General features: G+C 34.7%; 1 protein-coding gene across 1 annotated transcript; it reads left to right on the top strand.

The window, feature by feature from the left end:
• Window positions 1-17,292: 17,292 nt before the first annotated feature.
• LOC107774942 (uncharacterized) lies at window positions 17,293-18,048 on the top strand. The gene is made up of 2 exons (XM_016594607.1): window positions 17,293-17,464; window positions 17,516-18,048. The coding sequence occupies exons 1-2, from the start codon at window positions 17,293-17,295 to the stop codon at window positions 18,046-18,048; spliced, it is 705 nt and encodes a 234-aa protein (XP_016450093.1).
• Window positions 18,049-22,809: the final 4,761 nt, after the last annotated feature.

Below are 22,809 nucleotides of genomic sequence, written 5' to 3'. Positions count from 1 at the left end.
AGTTGCGTCAATTAGACATAGACAAAGGAAAAGCCTCTTTGAGTAATCCGGTATTTTTTGTTGTATCTATCTTAAATTACAAGACAATGTATAGCAGGATATACTTTTCCTTATCTCTACTATGTTGTCCATTTGTAATCAGTTGCATTTGCGGGAGGTTTTGGCCAGTGCCACCTAAAGGCGTGAATTATATATAAAATAAAATAAAAGTAATTACTTGGTCATCATGGAATTGAGTGTAATTGGAGAAGTGTAATTATACTCTCCAATTTTCGAAAAGAGGTGAGAATTGGTGGTAATCAGGGACGAAGCTATGTTGTCCCAAGGGTGGTCAATATTACGTATATATTTTCTTGTTAAGGTATGATCCACTACGTATAAGGTAAAATATTACTTGTTATTGATTAAAAATAGACTTTGAACACCCTTGCATATCCCACTGGCAAAGGGTGTTTTAAAATTTGAACACCCTTATTGAATTTTCTGGCTTCGCCACTAGTGGTAATTACACTGTGTAATTACAAGGTTACCTTTTAATTTCTTTTCCAATTGTTTTTATTTTAATTTATTTTCATTATAACTTTTTATTTCCATTATTTTAATTTCTTTTTATTTTAATTTTAATTTTTAATTTTTAAATATATTTTCTTTGTACATTATTTATCTTTTGTTTCTCTACCTTTACTTCTTGTGATTTCATGTAATTGCTTGTATATTTTATTTCTTATTTGTTTTATTTTTTTAATTTAGCGTAACTGCGTTATTATTCTAGTTTTTGAAACTACACCTCATAATATTAGAAATAATGAGTCGTTAACAAACTTGGCATATAATGAGTAATGTCATTAAAGTAGAACTTCATTCTTGAATGAGGTTACAAACTTATTATATTTCTTAATCTTATTAGAACTTATTTTTATTATGTTGGAACTTGACATATGCTAAACTATTATTTTTTGTTTTTGAATTTTAAATTTGTGTTATATTTATAGTTCCACGTTACTTGTTTAAGTTGTATTGGCTTGTTATTTCACATTGCATGTTGTTTATTTTTTAGTTAGAATTGATAGATTAGTTTTGTCAAACATTTAAATAATGTTATGACATTGTATTTAAAAATATTAATTTATTTTATCAAACATGCATTCCATGATGTTCTTACAAGACGTATATTTTTAGTTTTTATAATTTATTAAACTAAATATTATTAATTTGAAAAATATATACCAATTATTTTTACAATATTAGTTATAAATATATGATTACTAATTAATTTATATTCAAGAAAAAATATGCATCTTAAATACCAAATCTAATATCATTTATATTTATATAAAAACATTTATAGGCATATATTTGTTATATTAACTTTTAAGTTTTGATAATTACTTTATTTAAAATTTAATCTAATTGTGTAATTACACTTGTGCAACCAAACAATATATTTATAATTATACTATAATTATATTATGACAAACAAACATGTCATCGTAATTACAATACTCTGTAATTACTAGGCTGTGTAATTACTAGCCTAGTAATTACACCAATTCCAATTACCTAGTGGCTTTCCAAACAAATCCTAAAGTAATAAAAATACATTTTACACGACGAAATACTCGGGGTCTCATCTAGTACTATTTCTGTCCCAATTTATGTGGGAGTATTTGACGAGCATGAAATTTAAAAAAGAAAAAAGAAACACTGTTGAAACTTGTCGTATAAAATAAACTATAAATATTTGTATGACAATATATTATTTTATATAAAGTAACATTAGCATTTTAAAGTTAATAATATTAAATATAGAATAGTATTATTCTTTTCAAAATTGACTAAAAAGTCACATAAATCAAAACGGAGGGATACATGGGAATATATTATGAACTCAGCCTTCGCTTGGTCAACAGATTATGACGCAGCACTTGATGCATTTATTTTACGGTGACAACAATTAAGTGTAATTGTAAAGTCATACATTTGTTAGATATATTAATTGAGGGTGGACCCAAGGCTATCTATAGAAGCGGCAGCAACGTAAGGGACATATTTAGGCCTTTTAATTGAGGTAACTAATACTGTCACGATTCAGTTCCACCTATAGGTCGTGATGGCGCCCAACACTATAATTAGGCAAACCAACTAATAAATTAAATATATATCGATAAAATTTAAATCCAAAAAAATATAAATAGCAAATTCTACCAATGTGTGTGCCAAGATCTGGTGTCAAAAGTGTATGAGCATCTAGTAGATTATACAAAACCTCAAATAATGTCTGAAATAAAAATAGACAGAATGAAAAATACAAGGAGAGACACTAGTAGCTGTAGAACGACTCAGAAAGGCAGCTCACCACTATGCCCCTGGATAACGTGGGTGTAAGACGATAGGTCCCCCACTAGTACTTGCATCAGGTCCTGCACAAAAAGTGCAGCAAGTGTAGTATGAGTACGTAAACAACATGTACCCAGTAAGTATCAAGCCTAATCTCGAAGTGGTAGAGACGAGATGACCAACTTTGACACTCACTATGGGTCAATAATAATAACTGAAATACAACTAGAATATCTAAATAAGCATGATTCCCAGAATTTACAATAATTTATTTAACCAGCGAAAATAATCATATTCCTTCAAATGCAACAATTCTCAATATATTAACTAATTTTCTTAAATTCAAATAATTTCCAATTTATCAATTAATCTCATTTACAGGAATAACAATTAATTCCTTAACAAACATGAATAATAATTCATTAAATATCAAGGATTCTCCAATTTATCAATTAGTTTCGCAAGCTTGAAATAATTATTAAAGTATCGTATAATTATTATTATTAAGCACGATTTCTGCCGAGGTCGTTTGGCCCGATCCAGAGTTGCGTGTACACTACCGAGGGACGTGCGGCGCGATCCATAGATGCATCTATCCTGTCGAGGCGTTCACCCGCTCCACAAGAAAGGAGGACATTTTTTTATGTACCTCCGGAAAGAGAGTATATTCATTGCAAGATAAATTCGGGAGGAAGAACAATTTCTCTTAACAATTAATTAATTTTAAACAGAAAATCAAGCATATGAGATTCTCATCCTTTAATATCTTTATCTGAAAATTCACAATATATTCATATATATCGATTAATATTAATTAAACAAGGAATACAATGTACATATGAGTAAAATGATTGGCAATCGAGGCGCAAGTTAAAATCATAAACAAGTAGTACACCATTTATTCTTGAAATACTTTTCCCCAAAAGGGGTAATACACAATTTTCACTCACGAATATGTAAAAATGCAAAACACATTGAAAATACTTACAAAGCATAGCATTAGTTAAAACAGCCACATATGGGCACGACTTGAGTATATAAGCTTTTAGGCACTTCTATTTTCGAAGTCATTTTAAAACAGTTGAATCAAGGCTTGTTTCTTAACCTCTCTCACATCATTTAATTTCTTTGTCACCACTAGCCACAACTTTCATTCTTTGCAAGTTGGTCACACTCTATATCCCCAATTCACTTATTTTATTTTCAAGTATCTTTATATATTATCAACAACAAGACATTTCCAATCAAGACTTTAGGTACACATATGAGTAATTAAGAGTCTTAAGAATATCGAGTTTTTCTCACACAATTTGGCATACTAGCTTTCATTTGAAACACGACCCAAAGACATAACATTTTAATACACAACTCATAATTTGAACATATATCTTTCGACATAAGGCTCATTCGGAACAGTCAAGTTTATAAGGAATAACTCGGAACATAGGAATTAGGAACTTGAGCCTACCATGCTTGAAACTTACGGGAACATCATAGAATTTATTTCTAAAAGAGTAGTTTAGCCAACATACCTTGATGGAGCTCTTTAGTGCTACTAAAACCTCCCACTACTTTTACAACTTCAATCTACATCAACTTAATTCAATTGGACCAATATTAGTAATAAATTCCATAATTTAGGCCATTTAGGCATTTTATCAAACACCTAGTAGGCATGAATCTCTACACTTCTTAACCATAGAATTAATTCATCCAACTACTACCATTTACCAATAATTTATTCCACTATCATTCTTAAACAATTCATAACTTCCAACATCACATACGTGACCATCCATCCACACCCAACCAATAAACTTCCATCAAATAATCACCTTTCAATCTCTACAATGATTATGTATTTAAATTGGGAACTTATGGCTTCCAATAATCATACAATAAGTTTCAATACTTAATTCATACTCATATTGCCATAATATATCCATACATGTAAGTCTAAGGGTGTAGGATTACCTTTTTGAAGAAATCTTGCAAAACTCTCCTTTGAGTTCTTGAAAATATTTCTTGAAGATCTAAGTATTTTATGTGTATATTTCATCAATACTAGTGTAGAAATAATGGAATTTCACACCAAGATAATGGGGATTGCTTACCTTGAATAAGAGGGGAGTTGGTGGTCTTGAGAGAGTGGAGAAGAGCTCCAAAATTCGACCAAATTAAATGGGAAAAATGAACCCCGAAATTTTATTTATAGGCCCAGATTTCTGGGTTTCGGATGCTGTCCCGGATGCTATGGCAGAACTTCACTACCATCTCTTCTTTCGGATGCGGCTGCAGATGTTTCGCATCCGCAGTTAACTCCTCTACCAGCCTTTGGTAATGTGGCCATAACTTCTTGTAGAAATGTCCAAATGACGCACGGTTTGATGCGTTGGAAACTAGAATGATATGAATTTAATTTGATAGGTATATCACCATCTACGACTTTATATTGTGGGAGTTCTAATTGTTTGAAGGCGGGTCTTGCGCTAATAGAAACATCCATTCCACTTAATGTACCCAACTTGTTCCACACAAGTTCTTGCCATTCACAAAACTTCTTAGTATATTCCAACACACCTTAAACATATATTTTCATTTCAAAATAATGTGGTTCTATCCCATGGGTCTCCTTTTGTTACACCCCATATTTTCGTAAGTGAGAGTACGTCGTAAGTCAATTGATGTAAGCTCAAAAAGGATGAAATCTTTCTACAAGGCTAAGGAAGGTTTATCGAAGTGTTAAGTAAGTTAGGACGAATGAAAATTATTAATCATGATTTAAATAAGTCTAAAGTAATAATATGACTATATATGATGTTTGGATATAAAATATAAAGTTTGGAAAAAATCGGATTTAACTTACGGAAAAATCGAGTTAAGAATTGCCTTGTAACGAGCCGTTTTGAGAAATTAAATTCGTAAGCTTTATGATGTAATTTTGGGGCATAGATCATACCACAATGAAGGTATTGGAAACTAGTTTTCAACGCTCCAAATCATTTAATCATAAGACACCAGGGTAGAGAAATATGAATTTTTAAAATAGGGTCGCCAAGTCACGTCGTCGCACTTCGGAGAAACTGGCAGGTTTATAGGCCAGGTTTCGACATTATTTTTTCCCAATATATTGAGAGTTACAGGGATATTTTTATATATAATTAATAACCCCATGTGTCTAGTTTCTAATGCTGAAAACCGTTTGTCAATACGATATCGGAGTAGAAAGATACAAGTGTCCGAAGTTGCACTACTTAAGCTGCCAAGCAAGCAACTTACCCACCTGCTTGAAGAATTAAGGCGGTGGGCTTATAAGTGGTCTTATCCCCTTATATCTCGCCAAAATACAGAGATTACTTACACCAAAACACTCTCAACATCTCCAAGAACTGGTCCAAGAAATTCCAAGCAAGATCAACATCCCTTTCACAAAATCAAGAAGCGATAACATTAGAATGATCCCTACGACGTAAGTATCATTATACCGCCTCTCTTTTTCTTTATAGTTTGAGTTTTGGAAGGTACTTCATGGTTAAGAAAACACATAATTTCTGTATTTAAGCTGTTAAATATCAAGGAAGGTTGATAAATTCTTTTTCTAATAATTAGAACTCACGGGACGGTGATCGGAAGCCGTGAGTTTGATTTATTTCACTTTTACTGGACTGTTTTGTAGTCCACTCGTGTTGGCCTATTGTTCTACTGATTTATGGAGTTTGGAAGAATAAAATGGCATGGAGAAATTCCATATGTGGTAGGGTAGTGGGTTGGTCGCTCGTCGTTGAAATTTCAAGCTAATTGATAACTTGTGGATTGGGTGTGTTATGGTATATTTGGGGTTTTAGCTAATTGATAACCCGTTTTAGCTGAGGAGAAATATTTATCAAGGAATTGTCCGGTCATCTCCTCCCAAGTTCTAATTGATCCTTTGAGCAAGCTTCGAAGCCACTGTTTTGCATCATCTTTAAGAGAAAAGGAGAATGCCATTAAATACAATGTATCTTGTGATACCCAATTGTATAGAAAGGTGTTCATAATCTCCTTGAAGTCCATTATATGTATGTTTGGATCTTTATTTGGCTTCCCTCTGAATACAGAGCAATTCTGAAGGGTTTGAAGCAGCCCTTGCTTCAATTTCAATTTCTTTTCTACAATTGAGGGTGGTCTAATACTTGATAATCCTTGATTATATACCGGTCTACCATACTCGCCAAAGCGATCTCCCAGACCCGCGAGCTATATTTCCGAACTGGTCTGCATCCAAGGGTTAATTTTGAGCAATTCTCTGACCCCTCTCTTCTTCGTACATAATTTGTGCATCTCTAATAGTTGTTTCCTCAGCATCTCATTCAGCTTGTTCTCTTAGCTGGGTTGCTTCTCGCGCAGCCAAATCTACATTATCCTCACCGTTTCCAGCCATAAATTCTTTGGTTGAGGATTGCCCAACCTTTTCTGATGTCTCAGTGAGATTTCTTTCCTTCCTCTATTGTCGCATTTGTTTTTCAATTTTTGGCTCGTATGGTAGCACTTCCTTCGTAGAAGTTTGAGTCATGCACCAATCTTAACCTGTAACATGCGCATAGTCAAAGAACACCAAACATAAAAAGAGAAAAATAAAATAAAAAGAAAAAATTCCTAAATTAGCACTACAAGCTGCTTCAAACACTATTGATTGCCCATCCTCGACAACAGTGCCACAAAACACACACTTAAATTCTGCTCTCTAATCAAATATAGTATAGTACATTATACTATCGTATGCACAGGGATTGAATTTAAAAAATATTCTCGTAGTTTCAGGATTGGTTGATATCCAAGATGATCAACAGTTGAGATTTATAAGATGTGTAACTGAAATTAACTAAGAATCTAAAGTTATTGACTAATGACAATCGAAACAAGGAATAAGCAAAGAAGGTTTTTAATAGGAGAAGATAGGATTTTGATATGATAGGTGCAATATAATTGTTCAGGATCTAACTCTAGATAATTCACTTCTAATGTTCAAGTGAGTCTCTCGAATTCACTCAATTATTAGTTCAAACGTTCTGCAAAAACTCCTCTCTCGATTAAGTCTTAACTTTACAAGATGAACCAATTTAAGCACGTGAAGATATGCAAGAATGCGTAGTGGATTGGTCTTTATGAAAATCTCTTTCGACTATACTCCTAACTAGGTTTAATCAATGATTCAACTAGTCTCTTTCGATTAGTTAGCAGAATCTATGAACTCAACCAACAATATAATGCAAAGATATCACAAGTTATGCCTCTCTTGATTACATGAACAAGTGAATATAGATGCAACAGTTAATTCATCCAAAAACTCTTCAATACATAAAAGTAGAGTTATAATCCACAAACAATCATCAATATACCAAATCCATCAAATCCTAAAGAGAACTACTCCATATATATGGAGCAATTCATCACAAATAAAATTAAAGTATAGAAAAACATAAATTCGATCCAAACTAGGGTCTTGAGTGAGGAAGGAATGATGAAATCCTTGTGCTTGTGTCTTTCCAACTCCTCCTTAGCCCCCTTAGGTCTAAAATATGTCAAACAAGTCCATAAAATAATATTTTCCCATGTATTTATACCAAGTATGGTCGGCCCCAGACGAAATAACCTTCTCCTAGCCGAAATAGAAAAATAACTCTGTAAAACTTGCACAGCGCGCCACATGGGGCGACACACCATGCGGGCATTCGTGGGGAAATCCAGAGAGCTAATTTACTCAGACTTGGTCCTCGATCCCCGAACACGATCCCGACTTAATCCCATGAGCTTTTACTCAAACTTCAAATCTTCAAATAGCTCGAATTCATTCCACAACTTCTACATAACTCGAAATCACTCCTACAAGGCATAAAATACATAATAAGTGCAAAAAACTATCAATTAAAGCTCAAACATGAATAAAGTGCAATGAATTAGAGTGCAATAAGCGACTAAAACACACAATTATAGCCTGCCATCACACACTTTCATTTCTTTATTTTCAAGGATCATTACTATGAACATCAACATATAGAATATTTCGAAAATCATAACTTTAAGTTCATTAGTAAAGAAGGCGTTAAACACAATGGATTTCTTTTCAAAGAATGGAGAAAAATGACTAGCAATCGAAGCACAAGTTAAAATCATAAACGGGCGATACACCATTTATTCTTGAAATAATTTTCCAAAAGGGAAATACATAGTTTTAACTCATGAGTATGTAAGAAATCAAAACACATTGGAAATACTTACAAAGGAGAGCATGGTAATTTATGATTAAAACATGGATTCAATTCATATGCATTAGTTACAACAACCATATTTGAACATTTTCCCACAAAAGAGGAGCATAATAGGATAGGATCAATTCGAACGCGACTCGAGTACATAAGCATTTAGGAAAATCAATTTTGGAATCAATTTGGAGAAGTTGGAATTAGAGTTTGAGCAAACCATATTTATAACTTACAACGAACTCGTTGATTCCGATTATAGAAAGGGAGTTTAGCCAACCTACCGCAATTAAGATTTTCCTTAGAGTTACTACAACGTCCCACATTCCTAGCAACTAGAATCTATAGAAACATAACCAAATATAACCATAGTCAGGAAGGTGTTCTTAGATTTAACCCATTCTGATATTTCATCAAACACTTAATATGTGAAATTGATTACAAGGTCCCATAATAGAAATTTTTCTACCCTCACCGTTAGTTTTCAAGCATCCAACCAATATACAATATCTCTACAACACCCATCAACCAACATTAGTCACATGCATGCCCAACCATTTGCCTTAAACTCACCAAAATCACATCTCCTAGTCTTCACATACTCCCAAATTCGAGATTAAGGGCTTATGGCTTCCGGCCACCATCCCACAATCCCCACCATGATAAAATACTACTTAAACCCATTTTTAAACATTTCATTAAATCTAGGGATGAAGTCTTACATTGTAAGTAGAAGGTCTTGTGAGTTTCCCTCTTGAATTCTCAAGGTTTGAGCAAGAATTGGAGAGTATAATTTGATAGAGTTTCTCTCTCTCTCTCTCTCTCTCTCTCTCTCTCTCTCTCTCTCTCTCTCTCTCTCTCTCTCTCTCTAAATTGATAACCTCACTCTATAACATCAAATTATATCTTATAAAATGACCCCCTAAGGCCTTATATCAAAATAGGGTTGGATAAAAAAATTTCCAAAAATAACCCCTCGATGTCAATTATGTGGTGCAATTCCATGGTAGCAGAACAGATATGTGGCCAGCAGAATGGCCACAAAATGGTATGTCAATTCTGAAATGCAATTATGCGGTAGAAGAATGGTTATGCGGCTAGCAGAATTGCCACAAAATGGGTTTCAAATTTTGGGTTGGGTCTGGTCAATTTCGCGATGCAATTTAGCAGTAGCAGAATGGTTATGTTGCGAGTAGAATGGCCACAAAATGGGTTTCAAATTTGAGTTGCTTTTGATTCATTCCGTGGTGATTCTGTGGTCAGCAAAAAAGATCTGCTATAGCATAATGGACAACAGAATTGTCGTTTTCTATAAATTCTTCTACCAACTCCATGATGCATTGCACAATCCAAAAATCCATGTTGTAGCAGATTAGCTTACCTTGGAACCATAAAAGTTTAAATTCTTGGCGAACTTTTACGGGGCCTTATAGTTGCACGCCGCAACAGATTGTTATTTGGATCGGGTTTTATGCCACATTAGGTCATATTTACTATTGATTAGCGCTTGGGCCAGTATTCGCCCCTCCGGAGTCTGATATTATAGTGAGCGCAAGCAAAGTGATATACACATGATTTATGAGGGGATTTTGAGCCAGGCACTCGTACAGTGCTGAGTAATTGTGTGTGTGATGGTGAGGGGCATTTGAGCCAGGCAACCTAAGTGTGCTGAGAGTGAGTGTACTTGATGATTTCATTGGGACATTATTGACTCGACATGTATATTTGACATATAGGCATAGAGATATATTTTACTTATGTTAGATGGCAACATTGTGTTATTGACTTGACATGTATACTTGACATTGCGATGACCCGATAGGTCATTTTGAGTCTTAGCGCTTGATCTGAGTTTCGAAACCTCTGTTAGCTTCGTTTGATATTGAAAAGCTTTTATGTAAAAATTTGAAGAAAACATTATTTTTGGCTTTAAAATAACTTGAGTTGATCATGGTCAATATTTTGTGAAAACGATCGTGAATCTGTATTTTAACGATTTTGGTAGGTCTGTATCGTGGTTTTGGACTTGAGTGTATTCCCGAAATTGAAATTGGAGCTCCCTAAATTGATTTGACTCATTTTGCCATACGAGTATTGTGAAAGTTTGTAAATTTCCTAAGTTTGGCCATAAATAGACTTCATAGCTAACGAGTTCATATTTTGATGCTGAAACTTGGAATAGGTTTGCATCGCTATTTGAAACTTGTCTAGAAAATTTGGTGCAATTCGGAATTTAGCTGACAAGATTAGGACATTTGGATGTGATTCTAGTTGTTCTTGAGTTTACTTAGAAATTTCATTAGTTTTGATGGTTGATTTGTAGATTTAGATGTTATTTTAGTAATTTGATCATGCGAGCAAGTTTGTATGATGTTATTACACTTGTGTGCATATTTAATTTGGAGCCCGAAGGGCTCGGGTGAGTTTCAGACGTGTTTCAGATGAGCTTGGCTAGTGCTAGGACTGGTGGTGCAATACCAGTTCTGGTGCTCTGTTGCAGATCTCACATTTGCTAGGTCTGGCTCGCAATTGCGAGCCTCGCTTTTGCGAAGAATCGTTCGTATTTTGCATGGGCTGGGCTAGGGGAATCTCGCATTTACGAGAATTTTGTTCGCTTTTGCGAACTGTGGCCTTTCATTTTTGCGAAGGAAGTGGTCGCAATTGCGATCAGTGACCACTTGAGTCCACTTCCCATTTGCAAAGTTCCTGACCGCATTTGCGATGGTGGAGTTTCGCATTTGCTATCTTTTCGTTGCATTTGCGACTTCAGCTCTTCTGTGGCAGGGTTCGCATTTGCGATGTTCGCAATTGTGAACAAGACATCGTATCTGCACCTGGGTAAAAGAGGGAAACACGGGACTTAGCTCGTTTTACACCATTTCTCTACCCTAAACACTCTATAGGCAAATTTTCAAGAGACTTTTCTTCCCAAATTCATTTGTAAGTAGCTTTAATCCATTTTATTTCAACTACCCATTACTTTTCATAATATTTCAACATCAAATTTATGATTTCATGGTAGAAATTAGAGATTTGGGTAGATTTGGGGATTTTTATTAAATTGAGATTTAAACCTCAAATTGAGGTCAGTTTCAAAACAAATCATATAACCTGACTCGGGGGTGAATGCGTAATCGCATTTTGGTTCGAACCTCGAGTTTTGACCAAGCGGGACCGGGGTTGACTTTTGTTGACATTTTTAAAAATGATCAACATTGAACATATTCCATTAATGGGTAGTTTCTAAAGCTTATTTTGAATCATTTGATCGATAATTTGCTATATTTAAAAGGTTTGGAGGCTTGTTCAAAAGACAAGGCCATAGTTGATTGATTGATTGAATTGGAGAGTGAGGTAAGTATTGGGTCTAACTTTGATTTTAGGAAATTAGGGAACCTTGAACTACGTGGTATGTGAATTATGTGGAAAATGGCGTATATGCGAGGTGACGCGTGTATATACGCCGTCATGATACTTGCTTTCATCTTTTCATGATATATCTTGTGTAATGCCATAATTGCGACATGCTTTATTGACTTCTATGCCATAATTGTTACTTGTCACTTAGTTATTCTTGTATTAAATTGTTCATCCCTTCCAAGACTCCTTGCTTATTTGCTACTTGTCTCTACTTGCTTTACTTGCATATCTAAATTTTCATGTCTTATTTGCCTTATAGTTTTGTAATATGTGTTGCCTTCTATAACGTGGTTTCACTTGTATGGGTTGTTTAATTGAAAGAAACCGATGAGTTGATAAAGTCGAGATATTCGAGTTGTTAGAGATTCTTTGATTATTATGTGATTCTGCATTGCCTACATTATACATTTACTCTCTTGATGTAGAAATTCTTGTAAATCTTGGTTGTTGATTGAAATTGTTTGGGGAGTGGATTGCACGCCACAACGAAAATTGAAAGGTAATGCATTAAAATGGTGGAATAAAAACGGATTATGATATTTACAGATGATGATATGGTGGGATCGGGTTGCGCGCCGCAATGGATTATATATATGGTATTTGTTTGTGATTGTTGGATTTGCCTCGGTATGTTAAGATGAGTTTATGAGACATGTTATTCTAGATTCTCTGGTAGTTGGATTTCGAGTTCTTTTTTATGAGTTAATTGCTTTAGTTCCATTTCTTGTTTTTCCTGTTATTATTATTATTATTGCGTACAGGTTATTGTAAGTGACCCGCCTTAGCCCCGTCACTACTTCATCGTGGTTAGACTCGTTACTTATAGAGTACACGGGGTCGGTTGTACTTATACTATACTCTGCACTTCTTGTGTAGATAACAGAGTTAGTCCCAGCAACGCTAAGTGAGTTTGCTCGGATCCAGTTATTGATGGAGACTTGAGGTATAGCTGCACGGCGTCCTCAACTATGAAGTCCCCTTTTATGTCCTCTTTACTATTTATTTTTATCCCAAATAGTTGTGTTTTATTTAGACTATTATCTGTAGTACTCTAGACACTCATGTATTTGTGATACCAATTTTTGAGATTGTATTTGGATTACGCCATTTATCAATTTATCACTTTATTTCAGGTTATTCAATTTTATTGTTATCATTTGATTTGAATTGTTTAAAATGGTTAATAAGTATAGCTAATGTTGGCTTGTCTAAACTCTATATTGCTCGTTACTCTCTTCTCTCTCAGCGCATGATAGCGTGCTTTTGCTAAAATACCCTGAACAACAATGACGAGGGGTAGGCCGAAGAGAAATGCGACTACGATTCCGCTTATGGATTATACGGGAACTGGGAACAATACTCAGATCACTGGAACGCAAAGTTCGGAGATCACAGATGTGAAGAAAATTTCAAAAGAACAGTGGCCGCCATTATCAGCCATAAAGGAAGGTATGCAAACACCCCCTGCTATGAGTCCTCTACCAATGATTGATAGTGCAAAGGTAACTACTGGAAATCAGTGGGAAAACGTCAATGCTAGCTCAGGAAAAGTTGGTCTGCATGCGAGAAATTCAGAAGCAAATACTGGTAATTAGTTGAAGAACGGCAACCCTAGCTCAGAGAAAATTGCTCTGCTTGCGAGCAATTCAGAAGCAACTACTGGTAATTTAGGGAAAATTGGGGATAGGTTAGAAGATGATAAAAGAAAGGACAAATTAACAGCTGCGAGCACAGAGATAGACCAGAATAAGTGAGTTAATTTGTTTGTGGGGAACAGATTGGCAACAAAAGGAATGAATCTAAGTTTCATTGCACCAACCATAATAAATGGAGAAGTAATTGTTGAATTATGCAAGGAAGAAGTGGAAGAGGAGACAAGGAAATGAAAGCAAGCTTTGATCCTGTATGTTGTTGGAGCAACCCCAACAATATGAGCTATGGAACGTTTTATTGCTTCAGTGTGGAATTTTACAACAAAGCCAAAAGTCTACTTTCAAAATGATGGTTATTTTGTGGTAAGATTTAATTTACAGAGGACAGAGATGAAGTTCTGTACTCAGGGCCTCACATGCTGAATAATAAGCCGATAATCATGAAGGTATGGTAAGAAAATTTTGATTTTAATAAGGAGGTATTGCAAACCATACCTGTATGGGTAAAGTTCCCTAATATACCACTGAATTATTGAGGAGCAAAGTCACTAAGTAGGATAAGTAGTGGATTAGGGATTCCCTTATATGCAAATGCTTGTACTACTCAGTTGGATCGAATTACCTATGCTAAAGTGCTAATTGAGATGGATATTACTAAAGAACTACCCAGGGCCATTAAGGTGACACATCCTAAGGGAAGAGAATTCATGCAAGAAATAGTTTATGACTGGGTCCCTGAATTTTGTCATACATGTATGCAAGTTGGGCACATATGCAAAAAAGAAGAACAACCAACTCAGAAGATTAAGCCTAAGCAACAAAAGCAGAAACAAGAGTGGCAACCCAAAGCTAACCTTAGTAATAAGGTGGAGCAGGAAAACGTACCTGTTAAGAACAGTGAAGTAGCAATGGTTGCTGGTGCAAATAGCAATATTGCTAACCCACCTACAAGGATAGCTAGAGGAGAGGAGGAACATATTTGGAAAAAAGCCACAGGGAAATCAGTAGCTCGAAGCAAGAAGAAAACAGGAGCTGATGAAATTAGCATGATCAATGGGTTCAACATACTAGTAGAATCTGGATTGCAACTAACAGTTCCAAGGCAAATGGGTGAGGGTTCAAGTAGGCAGAGTAGCCAAACAGGAGTGGAAGGGTATTCACAATCCCTATTTATTCGTGTATGAAGCTTGTTACATGGAACATTAGGGGATTGAATAAGATCCCTAAATAGAAAGAGGTTAAGAGGTTTATAAGGAGCAATAAAATAAGTGTGATAGCATTACCTGAACACATAATAAAGGAGCAGAAGGCTATTCAAATAATAAGGAAGATTACTACAGGGTGGGATTGGTTAGACAACTATGAACACAGTAGCAGAGGAAGAATTTGGTTGTTATGGGATGCTAATGAGATAGAATGCTTGGAATTGGGAAAGTCTTCTCAATTTATTCATGCTGCAATTCACATTAAAGTATGGATATGAGGTTTGATTTTACTGCATTCTATGGCTTGCATACATTGGAATACCTGTGGAGAGACTTAGCTGATATAAATATTAGGCAACAGGGCCCATGGCTAATCATGGGAGACTACAATGCCATCAGGTCAGAGGAGGACAGGCTAATTGGGAATCTTGTACAAGAATTGGAGGTGAGAGATTTCAATAGTTTCATAGATGATACTGCTTTGGTTGAAATGAGGACCAATGGAAGGAATTTCACATGGACAAATGGGCACACTTACAGTAAAATAGACAGAGCTTTGGTCAATACTGAGTGGATGTTGAAAATGCCATATCTGGAGGTATGGGTAATGGATCTAGGATGCTCTGACCACTCACCCCTGAATGTGTCATTTGAAGATAATGAAGAGAAAGTTCCCAAACCTTTCAAGTTTCTAAATCATCTAGTTGAACACAAAGACTTCCTAGCTCTAGTTAGTGGAGCATGGCAAGAGAGTAATGAAGACAATACCATGAAAGATGTATGAAAAAGATTGAAAAGAGTGAAACAAGCTATAAAAGACCTAAATAATACATAGTATAATGCAGTAGGAGACAAGATTAAACAGTGCAGGAAACAATTATGTAAGCTGCAGGAACAAATGAGGAGTCCTGGACAACCTGAGAATATGGTTATAGTAGAAAAGGACATAAAGATGCAACTGGAGAAGTGGCTGAGGGTGAAAGAAGGTATCATGAAATAAAAGTCAAGAGTACAGTGGTTAAAGTTAGGAGATGATAACACTGCCTACTTCTTTGCAAGCATAACAAGTAGATACTCTCAGAACAAGATCAAGAACTTAATAAGGAGCAATGAGGAAGTAATACAAACAAAACAAGAGATTGAAGAGAAAGTAATTGGGTTCTATAAACAACTATTGGGATCAGCAACTGGAAGATTACCTGCTATTAATCTACTGATTATGAGGGATGGTCCATTGGTGAATAGACAACAACAATTACAGTTGGTAAAAGCAATATCTAAAGAAGAAATATACAAGGCTCTACTAGGTATAAGTGATAGTAAAGCACCTGGATGTGATGGATTCAATGCACTTTTCTTCAAAAAGGCATGGCCTGTGGTCGGAGACAAGATAACAGATGCAGTGATGGAGTTCTTCTCAAGAGATAACTTGTACCAGCCTATCAATTGTACAACAGTGACCTTGGTTCCTAAGGTAACAAATCCAACCAGAGTTACTGAATTCAGACCAATATCTTGCTGCACTCTCATCTACAAAATCATATTGAAGGTGATAACTAATAGACTGCAAGGCATAATGGATGATATAGTAGATAAAAGGCAGTCTGCATTTGTACCTGGAAGATTGATAAATGACAACATAATAATGAGTCATGAACTTGTTAAAGGATATGGTAGGAAAGGCTTATCACCAAGATGCATGTTGAAAGTGGATATGAAGAAAGCCTATGACTCTATTGAATGGGATTATATGGAGAAATTCATAAGGAGTCTGCAAATGCCAGTGAAGTTTGTTCACTGGATTATGAGAAGTGTGAGGAGTGTCTCGTATTCCATCATCATCAATGGGCAGCATTCAACACCTTTCCCTGCTAAAAAGGGGTTGAGGCAGGGTGATCCTTTGTCTCTGTACCTATTTGTATTAGCTATGGAGTACTTCACCAGACTGTTGAAGACATTAAAGATGAATCCAAATATTAACTATCACCCTAAGTATGCCAAGCTAAACATAATACAACTTAATTTTGCCGATGATCTGTTACTATTTTGTAGAGGTGATACTATATATGTGCAGCTATTATATCAGTGCTTCCAAGAATTCTCACAAGCTTCTGGATTAGTTGCCAATGCTGAAAAAAGTTCCATCTATTTTGGAGGATTCAGGGATGACATACAACAGGAAATACTGCAAATGCTAGGATTCTCCAAGGGGACTCTTCCAGTGAGATATCCGGGGTACCTTTGAGTACTAAAAGGCTATCACTAGTGCAAAGTCAGCCTCTTATTGAGAAACTGGTAGGGAGAATACAATCTTGGACTACTAAGTTCCTCTCTTATGCAAGAAGAGTCCAGTTTATTAAGAGTGTACTATTCTCCATTCAAGTATTTTGGTCTCACATATTCCTACTACCAAAGTAACTGATTCACTTGATTGAAAGCATGTGTAGAAGGTTTCTATGGACAGGAGGTGTGGAGGTCACAAAGAAAGCACTTCTAGTCTGGGACAGATTGTGTTGGCCAAGAGCAGCAGGTGGATTGAACTTGTTAGACATAGGCATATGGAATAAAGCTGCTATCTGCAAGCTACTATGGAATTTATGCAAGAAGAAAGGCAAAATATGGGTTTAATGAGTTCATGTATACTATAAGAAATATAATTCAGTGTGGGGAGATGAGCCAAAACAACCATCATGGGTGATCCAGAAAATATTTAAATCCAAGAAATACTTTGAAGAAGCTGGTTACTCAGAAGAAGAGGTATTCAGAATGGAAAAATTCCCAACCAAGGCTATGTACTTGAAGCTGCAAGGAGAGTTTAGCAAGGTTCCATGGAGAAGGATGATGTGCAACAATATTGGGCTACCTAAATGGATATTCATCTTATTCCCGGCTGCATATAGAAGACTACAAACAAGAGACAGATTGAGGAGATGGGGCTGTGTGGAAGATGATACCTGCCCACTATGTCACACAGAAGAAGAAACTATTGATCACCTATTCTTTAAATGTCTATTTTCAACACAAATCAGGACAGCAGTGCTGGAATGGCAGAGGGTTCATAGGCATGCGATGACATGGGATCAAGAATTGAAATGGGCTGAACAATACTGTAAAGGTAGAAGTTCTAATGCTGAAATTTACAGGATGTCACTAGCTGGAAGCATATATTATATATTGCAAGAGAGGAATGCATGAGTCTTTTAAGCAACACAGAGGAATGCTGAAACAATCACTTGACTGTTAACACAGGAGATACATTGTAGAGGGAATTTGAAGCAACGTTTGAAGAGAAGGTTACTAGAACTGAACTACTATCCTATTGTTCATATAGATATGTAGACAGTTAAGAATAGGTAGGAGTAGAGGGAAAGGAAGAGATAGCTGAATCTGGGACTTATGTCCAGATCAAGCTAAAAAAAGAGAATCAATGTGTAAATATTACTTGGTAATAAAATTATTTAGTTACCAAAAAAAAAGTTGGCTTGTCTAGCAAATGAAATGTTAGGCATCATTATGATCCCGAGGGTGGAAATTCCGGGTCGTGATAGACATATAGGCATAGAGATCTATGTTTCTCATGCTAACTGGTAAATGAAATGTCTTATCTGTTATTGCAAGTTTGGAAAAAATCACAATTATCTCATAAACTCATATTTAGGTGATTTAGGTTAAAGATTTGCCTTTAATTGTTATACTTGTAAAGCGTGTCTAAATTTTCGTATTTTGCGATTGAGCTGAATATGGTATCTTTTGAGTTATTTACTGTTACTGCATTATTATATCCTGTGTTATTATTGGTTACTGGAGTTGGACATTGACCTTCTTCCGAGCTCAGTACTTATTGAGTACATGGAGTTGGTTGTACTCATACTACACTTCTGCACCTTGTGTCCAGATATTGGAGTTGATGCTGCAGTGTATGGCGGGAGCTGGCATTGAAGACATGCCTTCTTTCCTCATATAGCTGCCACTTGTTCTTGGTAGTTTTAGATTTGAAATCTGTTTATGTACAATTTCAAACAGATGTTGCATTTATTTCCATCCGAGCTTTGTAAATCTAATTCTTAGTGGCTCATGTTTTGTACTACTAATTCTTTGGATATTGTATGAGCATTTCAGTTAATTCATTATTGATCTCTTATTATTCTCATTTGGTGTGTTGATTGTTAGTTGGCTTACCTAGCGAGTTGGGTTAGGTGCCATCACAAGCAGTGAATTTTGGGTCGCGACATAATTCTATTTCTCATTTTAGTGTTAACAATACTCCCTTATAGGAATGACATGTTTAAGACGGTAATATACAAGGAATAATTTTTTATAAGCACACAATTTTCAAAAAAATAAATTTAATCCATTGTGCATCAATAGAGGTCAAACAATTCAATTGTAGGCATATCTTTCTCTTAGTGAAAACTGTGTTCACCCAGCCTTATCCCCTCCTCCCCCCTTATGTTATTCGTCCGAATTTCTCTGTCTCAAGCCGATCTGTTATTTGTAAAACTCGCGTTTGGCTTAGGCCTCGTTATCTTCCTAAAGCTTCTGTAGGGTACTGCAACGGGAAAGGACAGAAGTCCTAATGCGTTAAGCCCTCTTAACAGTATGCTACCCCCTAAAACATGTGTTTTGACTATTTTGTTATTCCAATTAATTATTAAAAGTGCCAGAACGTGGCTATTATGCAGGAAAAGTCTTTAATCATTACACCCTCTTAAATGACCAAGAAATACAATTAGAATTAGTTACCTCAATTAAAAGGTCTAAATACGTCCCTTACGTTGCTGCCGCTTCTATAGATAGCGTTGGGTCCACCCTCAATTAATATATCTAACAAATGTATGACTTTACAATTACACTCAATTGTTGTCACTGTCAAATAAATGCATCAAGTGCTGCTTCATAATCTGTTGACCAAGCGAAGGCTGAGTTCATAATATGTTCCCACGTATCCCTCCGTTCTGATTTATGTGATTTATTTAGTCAATTTCAAAAAGAATAATACTATTCTATATTTAATATTATTAACTTTAAAATGCTAATGTTACTTTATATAAAATAATTTATTGTCATATAAATATTTATAGTTTATTTTATACGACAAGTTTCAAAAGTCTTTTTTTTTCTTTTTTAAACTTCATGCTCGCCAAATACTGCCACACAAATTGGGACATAAATATTACTAGAAAAGACCCCGAGTATTTCGTCGTATAAAATGTATTTTTATTACTTTAGGATCTGTTTGGAAAGTCACTAGGTAATTGGAATTGGTATAACTATTAGGCTAGTAATTACACAGCCTAGTAATTACAGAGTATTGTAATTACGATGACATGTTTGTTTGTCATAATATAATTACAGTGTAATTACAAGCGTACTGTATGGTTGCACAAGTATAATTACACAGTTAAATTAAATTTTAAATGAAGTAATTATCAAAACTTAAAAGTTAATATAACAAATATATGCCTATAAATGTTTTTATATAAATATAAATGATATTAGATTATGTATTTAATATGCATATTTTTTCTTGAATATTATGAGGTGTAGTTTCAAAAACTAGAATAATAACGCAGTTACGCTAAATAAAAAAAATAAAACAAATAAGAAATAAAATATACAAGCAATTACATGAAATCACAAGAAGTAAAGGTAGAGAAACAAAAGATAAATAATGTACAAAGAAAATATATTTAAAAATTAAAAAGTGAAATTAAAATAAAAATAAATTAAAATAATGGAAATAAAAAGTTATAATGAAAATAAATTAAAATAAAAAAAGGAAAAGAAATTATAAAGTAACCTTGTAATTACACAGTGTAATTACCACCAGTGGCGAAGCCAAAAAATTCAATAAGGGTGTTCAAATTTTAAACACCCTTTGCTAGTGGAATATGCAAGGGTGTTCAAAGTCTATTTTTAATCAATAACAAGTAATATTTTTCCTTATACGTAGTATAATTTTTCAGCGAAGGGTGGTTTATTGACCACCCTTGAGCCAACATAGCCTCGCCCCTAATTACCACCAATTCTTACCTCCCCTTGAGAATTGAAAAGTGTAATTACACCTCTCTAATTATACTCAATTTCATAATGACCAAGTAATTACTTTTATTTTATTTTATATATAATTCACGTCTTTAGGTGGCGCTGGCATTTATTGCAAACCAAAAGATTATACAAAACAGAGGGGGGCTTTTGATCCAAAACCTCCCGCAAATGAAACTGATTACAAATGGACAACATAGTAGAGATAAGGAAAAGTATATCCTGCTATACATTGTCTTGTAATTTAAGATAGATACAACAAAAAATACCGGATTACCCAAAGAGGCTTTTCCTTTGTCTATGTCTAATTGACGCAATTTGAGCTTTATCAAGAACATAAGGGCATATCGCATTTCTAGGAAGATCTTTAAGATCATAGAAAACCGCTTCCATGTCTTCAATACTGTATTTGGCAATATCATCGGTGTTACTAAGTCCAAAATCACCATACGGAGCTGTTGGAATCATCAAAATTCTATTCTGGGGTCGTTTGCACATAATTTGAACTTAAACTTTTAATTTTTCATCAAAATTCTATATCTCGGGCTAGGGACCTCGAAATTTGATTTCGGGCATACGTCTAAGTCCCAAATCACGATACGAACCTACCGGAACAGTCAAAACACTGATCCGAGTCCCTTTGCTCAAAATATTGACCAAAGTCAACTTAGTTGAGTTTTAAAGCTCTAATTCACATTTAATCCATTTTTCACCTGAAAACTTTGTGAAAAATTTTACGAACTGCGCACGCAAATCGAAAAATAATAAATAGTACTTTTTGAGGTCTTAGAACACAAAATTAATTATTAAATTTAACGATGATATTTTGGGTCATCACAATCGGCAACTTCATTTGCCTCTCTATAGCAATGTTGAATAACACAATTAGCCTGCAAAATAATTCTTCTAATCTCGATGATAGTTTTCTGCATTTGCCACACCAATTTTTGCATTGCCTTTTATCATATTTACAATTAATAAAGAATCACATTCCAGAATAAAATCCAGAAAGCCATGTGATATGCACCATTTAGACATGGTTTCTCCCACTTTAGAATACTCTCAATCTTAGGGACAAGAGCTAAAACTTGGGAACAAATACATGTCCACTGCCATGGCCACTACTACCCATAAGCTTTGAGATAGCCCATTTCAAATGGTAGAGGACTTGGTATTTAATTCTAGCCAGAGAAGTCCTAGAGTTCCCATATCTTGAAGCACATCTTGCTTTTCATATCTCCCAGCAAATAACAGTAGGAGTAATTCTAAGAATCACTTGATGGATGGCGTTCTTAGGCTTCACAGACCACCATCTAGTAAATAACTAGTGATGGTTAGCCCGTGCGCCAATCTCGGAAGGCTCAACTTTATGTCTTTACAAATTTAGATATGATTAACAAATTTAATCTTAATTTTGATTATGATTATAAGGGGATTCGAGTTAATCTTCATTATGTTATGTTTCTAGTTTTTCTTTTTCATAGAAGTACCTCGATGGCATTGGTTTCAAAAGTTGTCCACTTAATTTACCCTCTAAATGTTAGCTTGTTGTTTACTAATTTTATTAATTTTCAATTTGATTCCTATTTATTCATAAGTTAATATAATCTATTACATGATGTAACAAAAATTAATTATAAGTAATAATAGTAATTTCATATTTTTCCAACGTCGAAACTTAAAAACCTATCCATTTTTGTTTTTTGGAATTTACAAAAAAAATTCATTATAAAACATTAGAAAATTGTTCTCCAACACTTCACGAAGTCATACAAAATATGTTCAGCATTTGTAGTGCAAGAAAATTCTTCCCAAATTAAAAATTATTGGGAACTTGAACAAAGATAAAAGCAAATGTCTACTTTGTTCTTCAAGTTGAAGATGTAAACCTTTAGTTGTAGTTTTGCAAAA

Source organism: Nicotiana tabacum, chromosome 12 (genome assembly GCF_000715075.1).
Source record: "Nicotiana tabacum cultivar K326 chromosome 12, ASM71507v2, whole genome shotgun sequence".
NCBI classification, from domain to species: Eukaryota; Viridiplantae; Streptophyta; class Magnoliopsida; order Solanales; family Solanaceae; genus Nicotiana; species Nicotiana tabacum.
Note: the sequence above shows the minus strand (reverse complement) of the source record. Positions and strands in the feature narration are given on the sequence as shown.